Source organism: Acinonyx jubatus, chromosome X (assembly GCF_027475565.1).
Source record: "Acinonyx jubatus isolate Ajub_Pintada_27869175 chromosome X, VMU_Ajub_asm_v1.0, whole genome shotgun sequence".
Lineage (NCBI taxonomy): Eukaryota > Metazoa > Chordata > Mammalia > Carnivora > Felidae > Acinonyx > Acinonyx jubatus.
Window position 1 is genome coordinate 66,776,784 of NC_069389.1, and position 24,275 is coordinate 66,801,058.

The following is a 24,275-nucleotide window of genomic DNA, read 5'->3' on the forward strand; positions in this document are numbered from 1 at the left end:
AGTCAGTTAAGCATTGAACTCTTGATTTTGGTGCAGGTCATGATCTCGTGGTTGTGAAATTGTCTGTGCTGACAGTACAGAGCCTGCTTGGTATTCTGTCTCTCCCTCTCTCTCTCTCTCTCTCTCTCTCTCTCTCTCTTTCTGCCCCTCCCCCACTCACTCGTGCTTTCTGTTTTTCTCAAAATTAATAAACAAACTAAAAAAATGAGATGAGCTTAGTATTACATAAGAAATATACACTTTCAAAAATAAATAAAAATTCAATGACAAAAAAGTAGCCAAAAATGAGAATAACTAATCAACTGCTTCTCTTCCTGGGACCAAAAAGATACTCACTTTTTGTTTTCTAGATCACATAAAAGACATCATTTTTCTGTATGTATCCTTACCTACCACATGACTTTCCTTTATATAATGTAAAGTTCATATTTTTCAAATTTCCTGCCAAGTGGCATTTGATAACTTGTTCTAACATAACTTTGTACATAACAACAATTGTTTTTAGATTTGGGCAGAAAAAAAGTGTTTCAGACTTCTTGGTACTATTTTAATAGACATTTCACCTTTGTGTAACTTACATATATAACATGAAACTATATTCAAGTTATTTTGAAGAAATATCACTGTGAATATAGATAGATAGATAGATAGATAGATAGATAATAGATAAATAGATAGATAGATGATAGATAGATAGATAATAGATAGATACTTTTATGGGGGAAAGTCTGAATGTGAAGGAAATGTACAGGATTAAAGTAGCTCTTTATAGAGGAATGTTTATATTATTTTATATTCCTTTTAATACATATAGCTCCTTCATATGCACATACACACGTGTATATAGGTCTGTGTGTACACATGTATGTTCAAAACTGGTGTTAAAATAGTCTAATAACAATTAGATGTTTAGCAAACAACCAAATAGATTTAATCAATGAAAACCTGATTCTTCCTGTTCAAGCTGTGAAACATTATGTGTAAACACAGGTACAATTTTAGAATAGATTTCAGAGGCATCTATGCACCATAAAATATAATTAACTCTGTCTTTTCCCTTCAACTTCCTGTTATTCACAGTGTCTTTATGATGTCATCACTCAACATTACCAGTTTTAAATTACAATCCTAAAGTCCTGGCAACATATAGGCAGGGGAAATGTCTCTTACAAGATTGTAAGTACTTTGTCTAATACTTTTTAGTATTTTTAATGACTAATATGCTCAACTTAGCAACATATTTATATTTTTAAATGTGAATAATGTTTATCTCATTGTAATTTTATTTATAGATTAATACTTTAAAGAGAGGTATGAAATTTTCAACAATATCTTGGGTTTTTTGCTTTGAGATTTAGCTACTTCAGGCTTTGTCACAAAACAGTTGCATGGCCTTAACCATTTTGTGTGTGTGTGTGTGTGTGTGTGTGTGTGTGTACTTACAATCACATCTTATTTTGAGAAAGGAACTAATTAATGTGTGTGAAGGCACTTAAAATGTGAAGCATGATATAATGTAGTAAGACTTTATTATACAACTTTGGTATACTTAATTTTCTGTAAAAAGAAAGTTAGATCATCCTTTTGCTCTGCTAAAAAGGAAGACTTAGTATTATTTCCAAGAAAAGAAAGTTTAGTGAGTTGACTTTTAAAAGGATTCATTAAATGGATGATGAAATATTAACATGGATTTAACAGTATTTCTGCAGGTTTTAGTTGGCCACATCTTTCAATGTTAGTCTTTATTTTAAAAGTTTACATCTCCACAAGAATATTGCTGAAATAATACAAAAATTAGGATAATATAGACCATATTGACTTGGAACTACCAGCTAATAGCGATGTGTATTATGTTGAATTATATGAGATTGTCAATATTCAACCATTTTTACCTACAAAAATGGGAATTTCTTAAGATACAATCATATAAAAAGCTCATAAAGCTCAATAAGAAAGATACAATTAAGGTGGAATAAAAATAGTTGAAGGCTATGAACAGATATTTTATAGAAAAAGAAATGTGAATGACCAGTAAACATATGAAAAAATGCACAACCTCATTTATAAAAAGAACATTTAGAAAATCTTTGACTCAGAAATTCAAACTCTAAAAAACTTAAAGAGATTTTCCCTTTTTAAATGACACATTTTTATGATGTTTGGATGTTTTTCAATGAGTATGTATTACTTTTAAAATGAGAAATTTCAATACAGTGTGAAAGAAAGGAAAAGAATGGTTTGATCTAGAAATTAAAATTGAGCTCCTAGTGATTTTGGAGAGGTATCTCTAGTTTTATCCTGCCTACATATGATCTTTCCTATTACATCACAAATGCTTCAGGATTATGTCACCATTGGGCATTATCTCTGAAACACACTGTCATCAGCAAAATCCTCTGTACCCTCCTCTGCCTCCTATCTGAATGATATCTCCACTTTATTGCTCTCCGAAACTCGGCTGTTTCTCAAATACATTGTTTTTCCTGGGGCCCTCTTGAATGGATATTTTCCTTCCCATGTCCCCTCCTGCCACTGGAACCAGAGATGCTATAGATGTATACTTGGTTCCTCAATGGCATTTCCAACTCATTCTACTTCTCTACTCCCTAAAAATAGCCAGGTTTGAATCTCATATCATCAGATTTATATCACCTGCTATGTTTCCTTGTTGTATTCATCAACTAACTCCCAGGTCATTCCCTTTATTTTGCCATGATTCTCTGGTCCACTGCCATTCCCTCTTTCTTTAATCCCTGGTGATTTTGATATGTAGATAATCATTCCCATATCCTAATATTTCATTTTTAACTTCATTTTCTCAAAGTATCTTGCCTTCCATCTTATTTCAGTTGCTCATTTATATTCATATCCCTCCAAAATCTCAATTTCAAACATTCTCCAACCACTACTTCAGGTACCTTTAATACCCACACTCCAACAATTCTCCTACCCCTATAAGACCTACTATTGATTTTACCAACTTTGAACTACTGCTCATTAATCCTTTCCCAATGGCTTTACTTATGTTCTTACTCATTATAGATTCTTACCTATCTTAGGTTCCTATAGGCTCATAGTGAACCAAAACAAATAATTTCATGCATAAATATTCAATTCCCTTTATCCATTTTCATTTTGATGTCTCTTAGACAAAACCCTAGTTATAGATATATCCAACTCCCCCATCACTTCTCAGTGGTACCTTTTTGCAAGCTGAATGTGGTTGAGGAAAATCATGTAACCATGATAATTGGCTTCAACTTAATTTATAATATCAAACTGCAAGTGGGCCATTAATGTTACCTGGCAATGGTATTAAACTTCTCTCATCTGTTCAAGTCTCTCCTTTAAGATGACTATTTCTTAAATTTTTTCTGTTAAATTTATAATAGATTTTTCCACTCCACTCTCACATAATAGAGATAAATAGGATAGATTTTCACCATAGCCACAACTAAATATACTAATCTATATGTATTTTACAACCTTTTCCCCCCTGACTTTTCTCCTATTATAGTAGATACTCTCTTCTTGCTCATATCTAAATATAACTTAATGTATATTAGTTTCCTAGGGCTGCTGAAGCAAATCACCACAGATTAGCTGGCTTAAAACATTAGAAGTTTATTTTCTCAAATTTCTGTGAGCTAAAAGTCCAAAATAAAAATGTCAGCAATGTGGTCTCCTTGCCAAGGCTCTGAGGAAGAATCTGTCCGATGACTCTCTTCTAGCTTCTGGCAGTTTCTAGCAATCATTGACATTCCTTGGATTGTAGATCCATCACCCCAGTCATTGTTTCCATCATAGCTCACATGGCACACTCTCCCTGTGTGTGTCTGTGTCTACATCTCCTTCTTCTCATAAGAACACCAGTCATTGTGTTCTAATCCAGTATGACCTCATCTAAACTTGATTACATCTACAGAGACCCTGTTTCCAAATGAGGTCAAGTTAACAAGTACCCAGTGATTGGACATGAATGTGTCTTTATGTGGGACACAATTCAACTCATAACACTGAGCATTGGATTTCCTTCACTACGTAAGAATATGGCTCCTATATTTAACTTACTTTCTGTAGCCTCGTTATTTTTATTTTTTCTGTAGATTTATTGAAACAATTGAAATATAACTGTGTATGTTTGAGATGTACAATGTTATTATTTGATGCTCAGGTGCATTGCAAAATTATGACTATGGTACGGTTATTTAACACCTCCATCAAGTAATGTAATTACCTTTATTTTGTGGTGAGAACATTTGAGGTCTACTCTCTTACGAGATTTCAAGTATATAACACAGCAGTGTTAACTATAGTCACCATATTATGCATTAGATCCTCACAACATATTCATCTTATAAATGGAAGTTTGTACCCTTTGACAACATCTGTTTCTGTGGAAAGAACATGTCTTCTTTGAAAAATGCCTATTCACATCCTTTTTCCATTTTTTAATCAGTTTACCAAATTATTATTTAGTTGTGTAAGTTACCTAAATATTTTGTATATTAACCCCTTGTCAGATAATTGCTTTTCAATATTGATTGTTCATTTGTTGTGCAGAAGCTAAGTTTTATATAGATTCCACATACTTACTTTTGTTTTTGTTGCCTGAACATTTGGTGGCATATCCAAGAAAATCAATGTCAAGGGCATATCAAAGATCTTTCTCCCTATGTTTTTCTCTAAGAGTTGAAAACTTTCAGTTCTTATGTTCAAGTTTTTAAACCATTGCAAGATAATTTTTGTGACTTGTGTGTGATAGGGTTCCACTTTTATTCTTTTGCATGTAGATATCCACTTTCCCCAGAATCATTTAGTGAAGAGATGATCCCTTACCTATTGTGTGTTCTTGGTGCCCTCATGAAGGTTAGTTGATCATATATACATGGGTTTACTTCTCTGTTCTTGGTTAAATTCCCTTGGTCTATGTTTCTGTTTGTATTCCAGTACTATACTGTTTTAATTACTATACCTTTTTACTATAGTTTGCAATCATAAAGTGTAATATCTCCAGCATTATTCCTTTCTCAGAACTGTTTTGCCTACTTATAGTCATTTGTGTTTCCACATGAATTTTAGGATTGTTCTCTTTCTGTGGAAAAATTCTCTTGGAATTTTGACCAGGATTGCACTTAATCTATATATGGATTTGGTGTTATTGGCATCTTAACAATATTATTCTACTGATCCATGAACTTGGGATACCTCTCCATTTATTTGTGTCTTCATTTCCTTTCCTCAATATCTGAAAATTTTCAGTGTAAAAATATTTAAATTCCTTGGCTAAAGATATTTGTAATCATTTTATTTTTAAAACGATTACAAATTAGATGGTTTACTTTTCCTTTTCTTTTTGTTAAGTTTTTATTTAAGTTTCTGTTATTTAGCATACAGTGTAATATTAGTTTCAGATAAAAAATGTGCCGATTCAACACTTACATACAACACCTGATGCTCATCACAGAAAGTGCCCTCCTTAATCCCTATCACCAATTTAACCCATCCTCTTCCCCACCTCTGCTCTGGTAACCATCAGCTTGTCTATAATTAAGACTATGTTTCAGGGCACCTGGGTGACTCAGTTGAGTAAGCTTCCAGCTTTAGCACAGGTCATGATCTTGCAGCTTGTGAGTTCGAGCCCCATGTCAGACTCTGTTCTGATAGCATAGAGCCTGGAGTCTACTTCAGATTCTGTGTCTCCTTCTCTCTCTGCCCTTCCCCGGCTCATGCTCTGTCTTTCTTTCAAAAATAAAAGTGAAACATTAAAAAAAGAATGTGTTTCTTGGTTTGATTCTATTTTCCTTTGCTCATTTGTTTTATTTCTTCAATTCCAAATATCAGTGAAAACATACAATATTTCTCTTTTTCTTATTTATTTTGATTAGCATAGTACTGGCTAACTCCACCCACATCATTGCAGTGGCAAGACATCATTCTTTTTGATGACTGAATAAGATTCTATTGTGTGTGTGTGTGTGTGTGTGTGTGTGCAAGTTTTCTACTTCTTACTGTTTCAATTTTGTTAGCTTATATGTTTCTTGGAATTTATCAACTTCTTTCAGGTTGTCTAATTTGTTGACATATAGTTTTTCATAATATTCTCTTACAATTGTTTTATTTCTGTAGTGTTGTCATTTCTCCTCCCTCCTTTGTGATTTTATTTATTTCAGTATTTCTTTTTTTAATGTTTATTTATTTTGAGAGACAGAGAGAGAGAGAGTATGAGCAGAGGAGGGGCAAAGAGAAGGGGAGACACAGAATCTGAAACAGGCTCCAGGCTCAGATGTCACAACAGAGCCAGACACGGGGCTTGAGCTCACAAGCCGTGAGAACATGACCTTAGCCAAAGTGGGATGCTCAACCACCTGAACCACCCAGGTGCCAAAATCTCTCTTTTTTTAAGTCTGGCTAGAGGTATAACAATTTTATTAATTTTTTCAAAGAACCAGTTTCTTGTTTCATTGGTATTTTCTATTGTTGTTGCTATTGTTTTTGTTGTTGTTTTAATTTCTATATAATTTATTTCTCCTCTAATCTTTATTATTTCCTTGATTCTGTTGGCATTAGGCTTTGTTTGTTTTTCTTTTATAACACCTTTAGGTTTAAGGTTAGGTTGTCTATTTGATCAATTTATTGCTTCTTGTGGTAGGTTGGTATTACTATATTTCCCTCTTAGAACCACTTTTGTTGCATCCCTAAAGTTTTGGACTATCATGTTCTCATTTTCATTTGTTTCCACGTATTTTTTTTAATCTTTTCTTTCATTTCCTGGTTGACCCATTCCTTATTTAGTAGCATGTTGTTTAACCTCTATATATTTGTGGCTGGTTTAGTGATCACAAATTCCTTTAGTACTTTTTTGTCTGGGAAATTCTTTATCTCTCTTTCTATTCTTAATGATAGCCTTGCTGTATGAATATTCTTGGCTTTAGATTTTTCCCATTTAGCTTTCAATTTTTTTGAATGTTTATTCATTTTTGGGGGAGAGAGAGAGAGAGAGAGAGAGAGAAAGCATGAGCAGGGGATGGGCAGAGAGCGAGGTAGACACAGAATCTGAAGAAGGCTCCAGACAATGAGCTGTCAGCACAGAGCCTGATGCGGGCTTGTATCCACAGAACACAAGATCATGACCTGAGCTGAAGTCGGACGCTCAATTGACTGAGCCACTGAGGCACTGCCCCCATTTAGTATTTTAAATATAACATGCCATTCCCTTCTGACTTGCCATGTCTCTGTTGAGAAATCTCCAGCTAGATTAATGGGTATTACCTTGTATGATAAGGACTTTTTTTAATCTTGATGTTTTATAATTTTTACCACTATCTTTTGCAAATTTAATTTCAATATGTCTTGGTGTTGGACTCCTTTTGTTGATTTTAATGGAGTTTTCTGTGCCTCCTGGATCTAGATGACTGTTTCCTTATCAAGATTAGGGACATTTTCAACTATGATTTCTTCAAATAAATTTTCTGCACTCTTTTCTCTCTGTGCTTCCTCTGAAACTCCCATAATACAAATGTTATTACACTTGATTGAGTTCCCTAAGTCTATTCTTGTGTTGCATAGTTGTTCTTTGTTTACTTTTTTCAGCTTCCGTATTTTCCATTATTTTGCCTTCTAGGTCACTAATTCATTCCTCTGCTTCTTCCATTCTGGTATTCATTGCATCAAGCCTGTTTCTGATCTCATTTATTTCATTCTTCATCTATGATTGATTCTTTTTTAACTCTTTTATATCTGTGGTAAAAAGTTTCCCTGATGTACTTTATTCTTTTCTAAAGCACAGTATCTCTATGATTGTTGCTTTTGGTTCTCCTTCAGACATGTTACTTATATCTGTTTCACTTAGATCTCTAGGTTATAGTGTTATGGTGTTCCTTCATTTGGGATAAATTCCTCTGTCTTTGAATTTTATGTCACTTCCTTTTTCCTGTGTTATAAAATCCAGTTATGTTTCCTGCTTCTGAAATAATGGCTTTATGATGAAGAGGTCATATAGTGTCCAGGGCTTGGTGCTTCAAGTAGTGTCTCTGGTGAGTGTTGTGTGTGCTCTTGCTACTGTATTTTGTCTGCTCTCTACTTCAGGCCAGGTTTCTGCAGAAGATTTACTTGCCTGCTGTGGGCAGTGTTTGGTCCTTGGACTAAATGTGGTAAGTTTTAACAATACCAGTGTTCTGGTCTGCTTGTGAAATGAGACCTGGTACTACTTTCACCAGAATTGAAGCCCTGAAGAACTCTGGTTGGGAGACATGGTATGTGTGGGGTTTTGTCCTAATCTTCGGGGGGAGGGGTCCATTGCACTGTAACTGAGGCTAGCTTAACTGAGATGGGCATTTCCAACAGAGTACAGGGGGTGGGCTGGTGTAAGCGAGTATCTAGCAGGTGTTGGTGCTGAGCCTTTTCCCATAGGTAGCTCTGTGCTCATGCTGAGGGGCAGGGGAGGGAAAGGCACCAGCTAGCTCCTTTATTCCTGGGGAGGCTTCCCCTGAATGTTGCCTATCACAGAAGGGCTCTGAGAAGAATGAATAATGGCCCTCCTGTGTGTGCCATGTGTCTTTCAAATCCTTGTTTCCATGTTGTCTGCCTCCAGGCTTTTTGCCTGCCTTCTCTCCAGGAACACCACAGTGCTCTCCATGCTCGATCCCAGCAAAGATTGCTGAATTTTCAAACTCCTAAGTTTAGAGACATGTTGTGAGCAGTGGCTTGTGCTACTAATCTTATTTTAATATGATATTTATTTATTTTTCTTCTCTTTTCTTTTTTTAATTTTCTTTTTTTTAAAATTTACATCCAAATTAGTTAGCATATAGTGCAACAATGATTTCGGGAGTAGATTCCTTAATACCCCTTACCCATTTAGCCCATCCCTCCTCCCAAAACCCCTCCCGTAATGCTCAGTTTGTTCTCCATATTTATGACTCTCTTCTGTTTTGTCCCCCTCCCTCTTTTTATATGATTTTTGTTTCCCTTCCCTTATGTTCATCTGCTTTGTCTCTTAAAGTCCTCATATGAGTGAAGTCATATGATTTCTGTCTTTCTCTGACTAATTTCACTTAGCTTAATACTTCCAGCTCCATCCACATAGTTGCAAATGACAAGACTTCATTCTTTTTAACTGCCGAGTAATACTTCATGTCTATATATACCACACTTTTTGATCCATTCATCCATCGATGGACATTTGCGCTCTTTCCATACTTTGGCTATTGTTGATAGTGCGGCTATAAACATGGAGGTGCATGTGCCCCTTAAAAACAGCACAACTGTAACCACTGGATAAATGCCTATTAGTGCAATTGCTGGGTAATAGGATAGTTCTATTTTTAGTTTTTTGAGGAACCTCCATACTGTTTCCCAGAGTGGCTGCACCAGCTTGCATTCCCACCAACAATGCAAAAGAGATCCTCTTTCTCCGCATCCTTGCCAACATCTGTTGTTGCTTGAGTTGTTCATGTTAGCCATTCTGACAGGTGTAAGGTGGTCTCTCACTGTGGTTTTGATTTGTATTTCCCTGATGATGAGTGGTGTTGAGCATTTTTTCATGCGTCGGTTGGACATCTGATGTCTTCTTTGGAGAAGTGTCTATTCATGCCTTTTGCCCATTTCTTCACTGGATTATTTGGTTTTGGGGGGATGAGTTTGATAAGCACTTTATAGATTTTGGATACTAACCATTTATCTGATATGCCATGTGCAAATATCTTCTCCCATTCTGTCTGTTGCCTTTTAGTTTTGATGATTGTTTCCTTTGTTGTGCAGAAGCTTTTATTTTGATGAGGTCCCAGTAGTTCATTTTTTATTTTGTTTCCCTTGCATCCAGAGACATGTTGAATAAGAATTTGCTGTAAGCAAGATCAAAGAGGTTTTTGCCTGCTTTCTCCTAGAGGATTTTTATGGCTTCCTGTCTTACATTGAGGTCTTTCATCCATTTTGAGTTTATTTTTGTGTATGGTGTAACACAGTGGTCCAGGTTCATTCTTCTGCATGTCGCTGTCCAGTTTTCCCAGCACCACTTGCTGAAAAGCCTGCCTTTATTCCATTGGATATTCTTTCCTGCTTTGTCAAAGAATAGTTGGCCATACGTTTGTGGGCCCATTTCTGGGTTCTCTATTCCATTCCATTGATCTGAGTGTCTGTTTTTGCACCAGTACCATATTGTCTTGAAGATTACAGCATTGTAGTATACCTTGAAGTCTGGGATTGTGATGCCTCCTGTTTTGGTTTTCTTTTTAAAGATTGCTTTGGTTATTCTGGGTCTTTTCTGGTCCCATACAAATTTTAGGATTATTTGTTCTAGCTCTGTGAAGAATTCTTGTTTTATTTAGATAGGGATTGCATTAAATATGTAGATTGCTTTGGATAGTGTTGACATTTTAACAATATTTGTTCTTCCTATTATGGAGCATGGAATCTTTTCCTTTTTTGTGTGTCTTCTTCAATTTGTTTCATTGTCTTTCTATAGTTTTCTCTGCATAGACTTTTCACCTCTTTGGTTAGATTTATTCCTAGGTATTTTATGTTTTTTTTAATACAACTGTAAATGGGATCAATTGCTTGATTTCACTTTCTGTCGCTTCAGTGTTGGTGTATAGGAATGGAACCGATTTCTGTGTTACTTTAATATCCTGCAACTTGCTGAATTTATGAATCAATTCTAGCAGTTTTTTGTGGAATCTTTTGGGTTTTCCACATAGAGTATCATGTCATCTGCAAAGAGTGAGAGTTTGACCTCCTGCTTGCTGATTTGGATGCCTTTTATTTCCTTGTATCCTCTGACTGCAGAGGCTAAGGCTTCCAATACTTTGTTGAATAACAGTGGCGAGAGTGGACATCCCTGTCTTGTTCCTGATATTAGGGGCAAAGCTCTCAGTTTTTCCCCATGGAGGATGATATTAGTGTTGAGACTTTCATGTATGGCTTTTGTCATCTCGAGGTATGCTCCTTCTATCCCTACTTTGTTGAGGGTTTGTATCAAGAAAGGATGCTGTATTTTGTCAAATGCTTTCTCTGCATGTATTGAGAGGATCATATGGTTCTTGTCCTTTCTTTTATTGATGTGATGAATCACGTTAATTGTTTTGCAGATATGAAACAACCTTGCAACCCAGGTATAAATCCCACTTGGTCGTGGTGAATAATTTGTTTAATATATTGTTGGAGCCAGTTGGCTAATATCTTGTTGAGGATTTTTGCATCCATGTTCATCAGGGAAATCAGTCTATGGTTCTCCTTTTTAGTAGGGTCTCTGTCTGGATTTTGAACCAAGGTAATGCTGACTTCATAGAAAGAGTATGGAAGTTTTCCTTCCATTTCTATTTTTTGGAAAACCTTCAAGAGAAAAGCGTTAATCCTTCCTTCAATGTTTGGTAGAATTCCCCTGGAAAGCAACCTGGCCCTGGACTCTTGTATTTTGGGAGATTTTTGATTACTAATTCAATTTCCTTACTGGTTATGCATCTGTTCAAATTTTCTATTTCTTCCTGTTTCAGTTTTGATAGTGTATATGTTTCTAGGAATTTGTCTATTTCTTTCAGATTGACCATTCCATTGTCATATAACTCCTCATAATATTCTCTTATTATTGTTTGTATCTCTGCTGTGTTGGTTGTGATCTCGCCTCTTTCATTCTTGATTTGGTTTATTTGGGTCCTTTCCTTATTCTTTTTGATCAAAGTGGCGAGTGGTTTATCAATTTTGTTAATCCTTTGAAAGAACCAGCTTCTGGTTTCATTATTCTGTTCTACTGTTTTCTTTTAGTTTCAATAGCATTAATTTCTGCTCTAACCTTTATTATTTCCTGTCTTCTTCTGGTTTTTGGTTTTATTTGCTGTTCTTTTTCTAGCTCTTTAAGGCGTAAGGTTAGGTTGTATATCTGAGATCTTTCTTCCTTCTTTAGGAAGGCCTGGATTGCTATATTCATTCCTCTTATGATGGCCTTTGCTGCATCCCAGAGGTTTTGGGTTGTGGTGTTCATTTTCATTGACTTCCATATACTCTTTAATTTCCTCTTTAACTGCTTGGTTAGCCCATTCATTCTTTAGTAGGATGTTCTTCAGTCTCCAAGTATTTGTTACCTTTCCAAATTTTGTCTTGTGGTTGATTTCGAGTTTCATAGTGTTGTGGTTTGAAAATATGCACAGTATGATCTTGACCTTTTTGTACTTACTTAGGGTTGATATGTGCCCCAGTATATGGTCTATTCTGGAGAGCGTTCCATGTGCACTGGAGAAGAAACTGTATTCTGCTGCTTTAGAATGAAATTTTCTAAATATATCTGTCAAATCCATCTGGTCCAGTGTGTCATTCAAAGCCATTGTTTCCTTGTTGATTTTTTTGATTAGATGATCTGTCCATTGTTGTGAGTGGGGTGTTGAAGTCTCCTACTATTATGGTATTACTATTGATGAAGTTCTTTATGTTTGAGATTAATTAATTTATATATTTGGGTGATGCCATATTTTTCACATAAATGTTTACAATTGTTTGGTCTTCTTGGTCGATAAACCCCTTAATGATAATATAATGCACTTCTGCATCTCTTGATATAGTCTTTATTTTAAGTTCTAGATTGTCTGATATAAGTATGGCTACTCTGGCTTTCTTTTGTTGACCATTACATCATAGATGGTTCTCCATCCCCTTACTATCAATCTGAAGGTGTCTTTAAGTCCAAAGTGGGTCTCATGTAAATAGCATATAGATGGATCTTGTTTTCCTATCCATTCTGTTACCCTATGTCTTTTGATTGGAACACTGAGTCCATTGATGTTTAGAATGAGTACTGAAATATATGAATTTATTGCCATTATGATGCCTGTAGAGTTGGAGTTTCTGGCGGTGTTCTCTGGTCCTTTCTAATCTATAACAAAAATCAGAAAGGACCAGAGAATGAATATATATACATATATACATATATATATATATATATATATATATATATATATATATTTCATCTTCTTGCCCCTCAGAGAGTCCCCCTTAAAATTTATCACAGTGCTGTTTTAGTGGTCATTAATTCCTTTAATTTTTGTTTCTCTGGGAAACTTTTTATCTCTCCTTCTATTTTGAATGACAGCCTTACTGGATAAAGAATTCTTGGCTGCATATTTTTCCTTATTCAGCACATTGAATATATCCTGCCATTCCTTTCTGGCCTGCCAAGTTTCTGTGGATAGGTCTGCTGCAAACCTGATCTGTCTTCCCTTGTATGTTTGGGACTTTTTTCCCTTGATGCTTTCATGATTTTCTCCTTGCCTATTTTGTGAATTTGACTATCATATGCCTTGTTGATGGTCAGTTTTTGTGAAATCTAATGTGGGTCCTCTGTGCTTCCTGGATTTTGATGTCTGTGTCTTTCCCCAGGTTAGGAAAGTTTTCCGTTATGATTTGTTCACATAACCCTTATACACCTATTTCTCTCTCTTCCTCTTCTGGGACCCCTATGATGCTGATGTTGTTCCTTTTTAATGAGTCACTTATTTCTCTTATTCTTAAATCGTGCTCTTTTGCCTTAATCTCCCTTTTTTTCTGCTTCATTATTCTCTATAATTTTGTCCTCTATATCGCCGATGCTCTGTTCTGCCTCAGCCTACCATGCTGCCACGGCATCCATCCATGATTGCAGCTCAGTTATAGCATTTTGTATTTCATCCTGACTGGCTTCTACTACTTTTATCTCCACAGAAAGGGATTCTAATCTATTTTTGACTCCAGCTAGTATTCTTATTATCATGATTCTTAATTCTATTTCAGGCATCTTGCTTGTATCTTTGTTGGTTAAATCCCTGGATGCCGTTTTTTGTGCTTTTTCTTTGGGATGAATTACTACTTTTTGTCAGTTTGAAGGGATTAAAGGAATTAATGAGGTAAAAAATTAAAAACAATTAAAATGAATAAAATATTAAAATTAAAAAGTTAAAACACACCCACACAAAAATCAAATAAATGATGCTAGATCCTAGGTGTGTTTTGGTCTGGATGTTGAAAGTGGTTTTATAGAGTAGAGCAAAAAAGGGGGAAAAAGGAAATCATTTGAGAATTTGAAAAAACATGAATACACAGAAATAGACTAAAATAAAATGATGGAGTTAAAATAGAATTCGAAAAAAATTACATAAAAGTAAAAAAATATAGTAAATTAAAAAAATATTTTAACAGAAATTGTAAGTAAAAATGAAAGTTTTCTCTTTCTGTATTCAAGAAAAGAAAAAAAAAACGAAAAAGAGAAAAAAGAAAAAGAAAAGAAAGGAAATCGTTTGAAAATTTGAAAAAATGAATACCCAGAAATAGACTAAAATAAAATGATGGAAGTAAAATAGAATTTGAAAAAAAATTTACACAAAAGTAAAAAAAATATAGTACAAAATTAAAGAAAAAATATTTAAAATAATTGAAAATAAAAATGATTTTTTTCTCTTTCTGTATTCAAGAAAAAGAGAAAAAAAAGAAAGAAAGGAAATTGAGTAGATGGACCCGCTAACAGATTCAAATAGGACTTAAATTACTTCGTTTTCCCCTAGAAGTCAGACTATGAAGTGTTTTATAGTCCATAAACTAAGCATGTGGTGAGTCTTCTGTTCTTGAAGAGAGAGGTTGGCCCAATTGGGCAGGGCTTAGTGCAATGGCTCCATTCTCCACCAGATGGTGCTGCTAGACTACGGGGGTGGAGTGTTGTGGTGCTTGTTAGTGCCTATGCCCAAGCACAGGAGCAGTGAAAATGGTGTCACCCAGCTACCTAGTGTCTAGTATTGGAACTGTGTTCTCCCCAATCAGCAATCATGCACCCATCCTCTGTCTTCAGCTTTCTCCCACTCCCCACTTTTTCACTGTCCGTGACCAAGCCCCAGGCAGTACCTCTCTCTGGAGTTTTGTCTGAGATGAGGCTGTTTTCCCGTCCCCTTACTTCTGACAGGCTGTGGCTTTGACCCATTCTGCCCCTTTACAGGAGTGTCTCACTGAGCAATGGCCAAATGTTGGCTGCACCCAGGATAGCTTGCTGGACCCTGCTGCTGGCCAGGTTCCAGCCTGCCCCAGAGAAAGTTCTCAACATAATGTATCAGCAGCTTTTCAGGGATTATGGAAAATCACAACACACATCTGGCACCAGGCTTCACTCTTGACCTTGTTCCAGCACCAGCGAATGTGGCTGTTCCCTGGGGTCTGCTGGGACCAAGTGGTTTCAACAGTCTCTACCAAATGTCCTTCCAGCAGTGGAACCGCTTTTCCCCATGTAGCCCATGAATCTCCTGGACCCCACTCTGCTCCTGGGGATTCACCCTTCCCAACAGAGCACTGCCAGTTATCGAGCTGTGGAGTTACAGACTCTGTGCTCCCTTTGTTTACAGTCTTAAACCCTCTCCTTTCTCCTTTCTCCCTTTTTGGTTTAGTCCCTGTGACTATTTCCAATTTTCCACTTTCTCTCCAGCTGCTTTTGGGGAGGGGTGCTTTTCCTGCATTCCCCATCTCCCGTCTCCATCCTCTCTCTGCCCGCCATGGCTTCTCGCTCCCCAAGTTCACCTCTCTGTATTGCGTACCTGCTGAATTTTGTGTTCAGGTTGTGCAGACTGTTGTGTTAATCCTCCAATCAGTTTTCTAAGTGTGCAGGATTGTTTAGTGTTGGCCTGGCTGTATTTCATGGACATGAGACACAAAAAACTTCCATGATGTTTCGCCATCTTGGCTCCTCTCCTCTCTACACTTGTGCCAGTTTTCTGTGGTAGGTGCCTGTTGCACTGGGATTGAGGCAAACTTGACTGAAAGGGACAGTCTCCTCAGAGCTCATGGTAGTAGGGCTTAGTATAAGCTGATTAAGTAGCCAGTGTCCCTTCTGTGTTGTTTCCCTCAGGTGTCTCTGTGTTTATGCTGGGGAGTTGGGGAGGGAAATGGCACCAGGCAGCTTCTTTGTTCCAGGAGAGGTGTCTCTGTGAAAGTTACCTCTCAAGGGTATGCTCTAAAAAGAGTGAATAATCTCTCCCCTGTGTACCTCAGGCTTAAGATCACTGTTTCCCCACCTTCTGCCCCTGAGTTGTTTGCCTGCTTCTCTCAAGAAGCAGGGCAACACTCTCAGGACTCTATCCCAGCCAAGCTTGCTGATCTTTATAACTCCAGGCTTTTAGCCCCATTGTTTGCAAGGACTCACAAAATTGAACCGCTCTCATTTTTCAAGCCAAAGTCTTTGTGGAACTGTTCTCCTTGTGCACTGTCCTGTGTGTTCTACTCTCTCTCTCTCTGTCTCTCTCATCCTCTGTTACCACAGTTCCTTCCCCTCAATGGCACCCATGATCCCTTTCTTCTCTAAGCCAAATATCGACACTTTCTACTTTCTTAGATGTGGCTTCTTCTCTCCCTTAGTTGTGGAGTTTGTTCTGTCAGATTTCTTGTTGATTTCGAGGGTATCTAGCAAGATTTGATAGTTGTCTAATTGTGTTCCTGGGATGAGATGTGTCTTGGGTCCTCCTACTCTAGGGCCATCTTCCCCTCCTTCTCCTAGATTGTTTTCATTATTTTTCAGATATTTTGTTTTTAGTGTATAGAATGAAACCCACTTCTGTATCTTGATTTTGTATCCTGCAACTTTACTGAATATAGTGATTAGCCTCAACAGTTTTTTTGTGGGATCTCTAGGATTTTTCTCTAAATAAGATCATATATATGCAAACAAATAATTTTACTTCTGGATTTGGATGTCATTTATTTGTTTATTTGTTTGTTTGTTTGCCTAATTGTTCTCACTAGGACTGCCAGTACTATGTTGGATAGGAGTGGCCAGAGTGGGCACACTTATTTTGTTCCTAATCGTAGAGGAAGACCTTTCAACATTTCGTCCAGTAGAACTTAAGATGTGGGTTTGTCATATATGGTTTTTATTACATTGAGCTACATTTCCTTAATAGTCAATGTGTTGAGAGTTTTTACATGAAAGGATTTTGTATTTTGTCAAATGCTTATTTCTGCATCTATTGATACGATTATATGATTTTTCTTTTATTCTATTTATTTGTTATATTTACCAATTTGATTTTATTTAACTGTCCTTCTATATATCATTTGTGTATCTACTGTCTGATTTTGCTTTGTGTTACTATTGGTCTTAAAAAAAACATCTTAAATATAATAGTTCATTGTAAGCTGATAAGTACTTAACTTCAATTAAGTAGTGGTCAATTTACTACTGTATCATTGTATTAAAATATTCTGAATTTGACTATATATGACTTTTACTAATGTGTTAAATATATTAGTATATTTTGTATTAATTAATGTCCTTTAATTTCAGCTTGAATAACTTTTTCAGCATTTCTTTAAAAAATAGTGATTATTTATTTACTCCCTCAGTTTTTATCTGGAAAATTGTTTTTCTCCCTTATTTCTGAAGGATAACTTTCCAGATAGAGTGTTTTTTGTTGGCAAGGCTTTGTTTGTTGTTTTTTGTTTTTTTTCTCTTTCAGATTTTTGAATTTATCGTCATACTCTCTCCTTGTTTGCAAGATTTCTGAACTTTGATAACCCTTAGATTCTTTCTTTTTGTTGTATTCCATAAATTGTTTCAGCCTTCTTCACTTTTTTCATTATTTTTTTGTTTCTTTTTCTGACTCAATAATTTAAAAGGTCTGTATTCTAATGCATATATTCTTTTTTCCTATTTGATCCATTCTATTTGATGTTTCTCTATTGCATTTTGCATTTCATTTGCTGTGTTTTTCAGATCGAGAATTTGTTTTTCCTTTTTTATGTTTTCTATCCTCTTTGTTAAACTATTCAATTTGCTTGTGTATTGTTTTTTTTGTTGTTGTTGAATATTCTTTTTGTGTTTTTGTAGTTCATTAAGCTTCCTTAAAATAGCTATTTTGAATTATTTATTGGGTAAATCACAAATCTCCATTGGGTTGTGGTTTGTTACTGAAAAATTACTGTAATCCTTTTTTGGTGTCATGTTTCCTTGATGCTTTATGTTCCTTGAAATCTTGCATTTTTGTTTTCATATTTGAAGTAGGTCACCTTGTCCATTCCTTACTGACTGACTTCAAAAGAGAACCACCTTCCATCTTCTCTGCTGGGGATCCTGAGGTTCTCTCAGACATTCTATGGATATACATGCTCCATGCTTCTTAGGCCTTTTTGTGGTAGAATTCTTAAGTTTTAATTCTTCTCTGGATCTTGCCAAGCAATAGGCCAACTGCTGACAGCTTCCAATTTACTTCCCTAGAGGCAACACTAAAGCTCAACATTGTATTTCCTGGCCCACAGATTCATGCTAGGTTTATGTACATTCTCACTAGCCATTTGCCAAAGCTCACACTCTTCACCATCAGGAGCATTCACAGGCAGCCAAACACAATGTGTGAGTCTGTGTGGGTGAGGCAGTGTCATGGGTGCCCATGGGTCAGTTTAGGGATCCATGTGCAAAGCATTCCCAGAAGCTCATGGGTAGGCTTCTTGATGGAGTCAACACAGTAGGATCCATATCCATTTAATGTCCTCTGAGAATTATATCTACTGCTCTCCCTGCCTCTTCATGCCCCTAGTCATGCTGCTCATGACTCAATACTCTGGATGTGATGAGATAGAAATTGACTTTTTTTTGTCATTTTCCCACACAGCTAAGGAAACTGGACATTCACACTTTCACTCTCCTCCATGGGAGAAATCAGAAGCTACACTTTTACTCACTTTTGGCAGTGAGCTGTGCTGCTTTTGGGGATGGGTGATGCTTATAAAGTCAACTCCTCCAATTGTCTCTCTTACTCTCTCTAAGCAGCTTTCTTTCTTTCTTTCTTTCTTTCTTTCTTTCTTTCTTATTTATTTATTTTAATGGTGTGCTATAACTTCACTTGAAACCAGGGCTTCTGCAAAGGCTTATATGTGAGTGACTGTTTAAGACAGTGTTGTCCAGGATATTTTGGACCACAGTTGAGAGGGGCTAATGGTGGCTCATGGGCTACTGCAGTGTTCACAGGTGGTACCAAGGACTATCGCCACATACAAAGGTGGGCAAGACTCTTCCTGGATCCCTTAGTATATGGTACCAAATAAAAATTGGTGCAGCCATGGTGGAAAACATTATCGAGGTTCATCAAAAAAATAAAAATTGAATTACCATATGATTCAGTAATTCCATTCCTGGATATTTTCCCAAAGAATATGAAAAGACTAGTTTGAAAAAGCATATGCACCCCTATGTTTACTGCAGCACTATTTATAATTGTCCTAAGGACCTTAAGGACATTTGGGTTGTTTCCATATCTTGATGAAATACAAAAATAAATAAATAAATAACAAGTGTTGGGGAAGATGTGGAGAGAAAAGAACGCTCATTAACTGTTTTATTTCTTGTATTTTTTATTTTACCTATCCTGACAGGTGTGAAGTAAAATCTCATTGTGGTTTTAATTTTCATATCCCTCATGATTAATGATGTTAAGCTACTTTTCATACTGCTGTTGGTCATCTATATGTCTTTTTCAGAAAAAAAAAATGTCTATTCATGCCCTCTGCCCATTTTTAATTGTACTATTTTTTGGTATTGAGTTGTATAAGTTCTTTATATGTTTTGGATACTAACCCTTTATCAGATATATTATCTGCAAATATTTTCTCCCATGTAGTAGATTATCTTTTAGTATTATTAATTTCTTCCTTTGCTGTGCAAAAGCATTTATTTTGGTATAGTCCCAATAGATTAATTTTGGTTTTCTTTCCTTTGCTAGAAGAGACATATCTAGAAAAATTTCTTTACAACTGATGTCAGAGAAATTCTGTTTTCTTCTAAGTGTTTTATTGTTTCAGGTCTCGCATTTTGCTCCTTAATTCACTTTTTTATTTGTGTGTGTGGAGTAAAAAAGTAGCCCTGTTTCAGTCTTTTGCATGTAGCTGTCCAGTTTTTCCAACACCACTTATTAAAAAGATCTATGTTTCTATATTTGTGCCAGGACCTTACTGTTTTGATAACTGTACCTTTGTAGTATACCTTGAAATCTGGAATCACAATACCTGCAGCTTTGTTTGTTTGTTTTGCTTTTTTCCTCAAGGTTACTTTGGCTATTTGGGGTGTTTTGTAGTTCCACACAAATTTTAGTATTATCTGTTCTAGTACTGTGAAAAATGTTGTTGATATTTTGATAGGGATTTCATTAAATCTGTAGATTGCTTTGGTTATTATGGGCATTTTAACAATACTGGTTCTTCTAATCCATGAGCGTAAAATATCTTTCCATTTGTTTGTGTCATCTTCAGTATCATTCACCGATATTTTGTAGTTTACAGAGTAGTTTTTCACCACATTAGTTACATTTATTATTTTATCATTTTTGTGCAATTGTAAATGGGATTGCTTTCTTAACTTTCCTTGTTGTTACTTCATTATTAGTGTACATAAAGGCAACAGGTTTCTGCATATTATGTATCCTGTGACTTTACAAAATTTATTTATCAGTTCTGGTAGTTTTTGGTGGAGCCTTTAAGGTTTTCTGTATATAATATCATCTTCAAATAGGGAAAGTTTTACTTCTTCCTTACCAATTTGGATGTCTTTATTTGTTTTTCTTTTCTGTTTGCTTTGTCTAGGACTTCTAGTACTATATTCAATAAATGTAGTGTAAGTTGACATCCATGTTTTGTTCCTGACCTTAGAGGAAAAACACTCTAGTTTTTCACCACTGAGTATGATGTTAGCTGTGGGATTTTTATATATGGTCTTTCTTATGTTGAGGCATATTCCTCCTAAAACAGATTTTTTTGAGACTTATTATGAATAAATATTGCACTTTGTCAATTTTTTTCTGAATCTACTGAAGTGATCATATGGTTTTTACTCTTTTGTTAAGGTGACACATCACTTTGATTGATTTATGAATATTAAAATACCCTTGAAACCCGGGAATAAAGCACACTTGATACTGTATTGTTGGCTTTAGTTTGCTAATATTTCATTGAGGGTTTTTGCATCTATGGTCATCAGAGATATTGGCATGTAGTTTTCTTTTTTTGTGGTGTCTTTATCTGCTTTGTTTGTTTTTTGTATCAGGGTAATGCTGGCCTTATAGAATATTTTTTTCTTTCCCCTTCTATTTTTTCAAATAGTTTGAGGAGTATTGGTATTAATTCTTTTTTGAGTGTTTGGTAGAATTTACTGTGAATACATCAGTTCTGCACTTGTTTTACAGGAGTTTTCTTTTTTTTTTAATGATTCAATTTAATTGCTAGTAATCAGTCTATTTAAATTTTCTATTTCTTTCTGATGCACTTTTGGAAAGTTTTATGTTTCTAGGAATTTATCCATTTCCTTTAGGTTGTCCAATTTGATACCATATAATGTTCCATATTTTTCTTTTATAATCCTTCATATTTTTCTGGTGTTAGTTCTTATTTCTCCTACTTCATTTCTTATTATATTCATTTGAGTCCTCCCTCATTTTTTCTTGTTGAGTCTAGCTAAAGGTTTGTCAATTTTGTTGATACACTTTGTTTCAAAGAAATAGTTCTTGTTTAATTTATCTGTTCTATTTTTTTAGTCTCTATTGCATTTATTTCTGCTCTAATTATTATTTTTTCCTTTATTCTAATGGTTTTGGACTTTGCTCTTCTAGTTCTTCTAGGTTTAAGGTTAGGTTGTTTATTTTAGACTTTTCTTGCTACTTGAGGTAGGCCTGTATTGCCATAACCTCCCTCTTAGAACGGCTGTTGCTTCATCCCTCAATTTTTGTTTTTACTATTTTGTTTGCATCTTCATTTGTCTCCATGTATTTTTTTTATTTCCTCTTTGATCTCTTGGTTGACCCATTCATTGTTTAGTACCATGTTATTTAGCCTTCATGTATTTGTGTTCTTTCCAAATTTTTTCTTTGTGATTGATTTCTAGTTTCATAACAATGTGGTCAGAAAAGATGCATATGATTTCAGTCTTTTTTAACTTATTGAGAGTTGTTTTGTGGTATAACATCTGATTTATTTGGAAGAATGTTTCATGTGCCCTTGAAAAGAATGTGCATTCCACACGTTGGATAGAATGTTCTGAATCTGTTAGGTCTATCTAGTCCAATGTGCCATTCAAAGCTCCTGTTTCCTTGTTGATTTTCTGCCTGGATGATATATTTACTCCTGTAAAGGTGTGTTAGAGTCCCATACTATTATCGTATTATTGTCAGCTTCTTCCTTTATGTCTGCTAATAATTGCTTTATGTATATAGGTGCACCTATTTTTGCTGCATAAATATTTCAAATTGTTATATCTGTTTGTTGGATTTTTGGCTGTAACACTATGTTGTGTCCTTCTTTGTGTCTTGTTACAGTGTTTGTTTTAAAGTCTATTTTTTTCTATACAAGTATTGCTACCCAGTTTTCTTTTTATTTCCATTTGCATAGTAAGGGTTTTTCCATTCTTTCACTTTCAATATGTATGTGTCTTTAAGTATGAAGTAGGTCTCTTCTGGGTACCATATAGAGAACCAAAAGTGGTTCTTGCATTTTTATCCTTTCATTCAGCATGTGTCTCTTGTTTGGAGCATTTAGGCCATTTAGAATCAAAGGGATTACCAATAAATGTGTAATTATTTCAATTTTGTTGTTTCATATTTTTTTTTGTATTTTTCTCTGTTCCTTTCTTCTCTTTTATTTTCTCTTGTTTGGTGGTTTTCTTTAATAATATGTTTGGATTATTTTTTTTTCTTTTTTTTCATCTCTATACAGATTTTTCATTTGTGGTTACAATTAGCTCATATATAACTTCTCATGCATATAACTGTCTATATTAAATTGATGGTTACCTAAATGGAACCCATTCTGAAAGCACTAAATTTTTATTTCCCCCATGCACACATATGATATCATACTTTTCATCCTTCTATTTTGTGAATTTTGTGACTGGGTTGTATATATATGTAACCGTTTTACTGCTTTGGAGCTTTAACTTCCTTCCTGTTTTTTTTTTTTAAGTTTGTTTCTTTTGAGAAAGCATGAGCAGGAGATAGAAAAAGAGGCAGAGAGAGAATACCAAGCAGGGTCTGTGCTGTCAGCTCAGATAAGGTTCCATCTCATGAACCATGAGATAATGACCTGAGCTGAGATCAAGAGTCAGATGCTAAACTGAGTGAGCCATTCAGGCACCCTAAAGTTCATAGTTCAACCAAAATTCTATTTGTGACTACATAGGTATTCTCTAAGATGATGTTACATTTTCTCTGTTGTGCTCTCCACTTCCTTCTGAACCCTCATCAACACTTTTAATGTCCGTATTTTACCAATAGTTTGTTTATTACGTATTCTTTAAGATGATATAGGCTTTTTCTATCATGCTCCTAACTTCCTCCAGAGTCCATCAGAGGAGTCTTTAACACTCATATGTCTACTAACAGTTTTTCCAAGGCAATATAAATCCCTTTAGCCTTTGCCCATATCCCAAATCTAAATTTACTTCCACATTTTTAGGTATTTGTTACAGCAGCACCCACACCCACTACTGGTACCACGATTTGTATTAATTATTATTTCTGTGAGAGAATGCCACAAATTCAGTGGGATAAATAATACAAACACATTTGCTTACATTTCTGGAGGTTATAGGTCTGAAATCAGTTTTACTTAGGCTAAAATCAAGGTGTCAGCAAGGTTGCTTTCTTCTAAAGTCTTTGAAGAGGAAACCAATTTTCTTGCATAGTTTTAGCTTCTAGTGACCACCTGAGTTCTTTGGCTTGTGTCTCCTTTCCCCTTCTTCAAAGGGAATCATTCCAATCTCTGTTTTCATCATCAGATTGCCTTATCGCCCTCTGGTTTTCTTGTTTTCCTCTTATAAGAACTCTGTTGAATACATTAAGTGTCTTGCTGGATAATACAGAATAATTTCCTGATTTCAAGGTTCTTAATCACATATGTACAATCCCTTTAGTCATATAAGATGACATTCACAAGTTCCAGTGCTTCAGATATGGACATTTTGTGAAGTTATTTACCAGCCTTCCACAGTACTCAATATTTATTAGTTGAATGAATACACGAATGAAAATAACATCATAATTTCTTATTCAAATTTGAAGAATTGACTTATTCAATTATCAAGGAATAGAATTTCAAGAAAAATAATGAATTAAATAAAAGTAGAGAAAAACAGTTAGCAGTTATGTTTATAAAAAGAAGATTTGAAGAAAAGGACATATAAATGGAGAAGGAAAAATAATTTTGAGAGCAGGATTTCATTCCAGAACAAATAAAACAAATTAAAATAGCTTATTATATTAAAAGGTATACTATACTTGAAAGTGCATTTTAAGCACTCTAAAACA

The 24,275-nt window shown here is 35.2% G+C and overlaps 1 protein-coding gene across 1 annotated transcript in view; it reads left to right on the forward strand.

Annotated features, from left to right (window-relative positions):
• The first annotated feature begins 1,133 nt into the window (after positions 1-1,133).
• The window catches only part of CYLC1 (cylicin 1), a 77,526-nt gene continuing 54,384 nt past the window's right edge, over positions 1,134-24,275 (forward strand). The window contains exon 1 of the mRNA XM_053201419.1: positions 1,134-1,176. Within this exon, the coding sequence (XP_053057394.1) occupies positions 1,160-1,176 (17 nt within the window). The 5' untranslated portion in view covers positions 1,134-1,159. The remainder of the gene's footprint in view (positions 1,177-24,275) is intronic.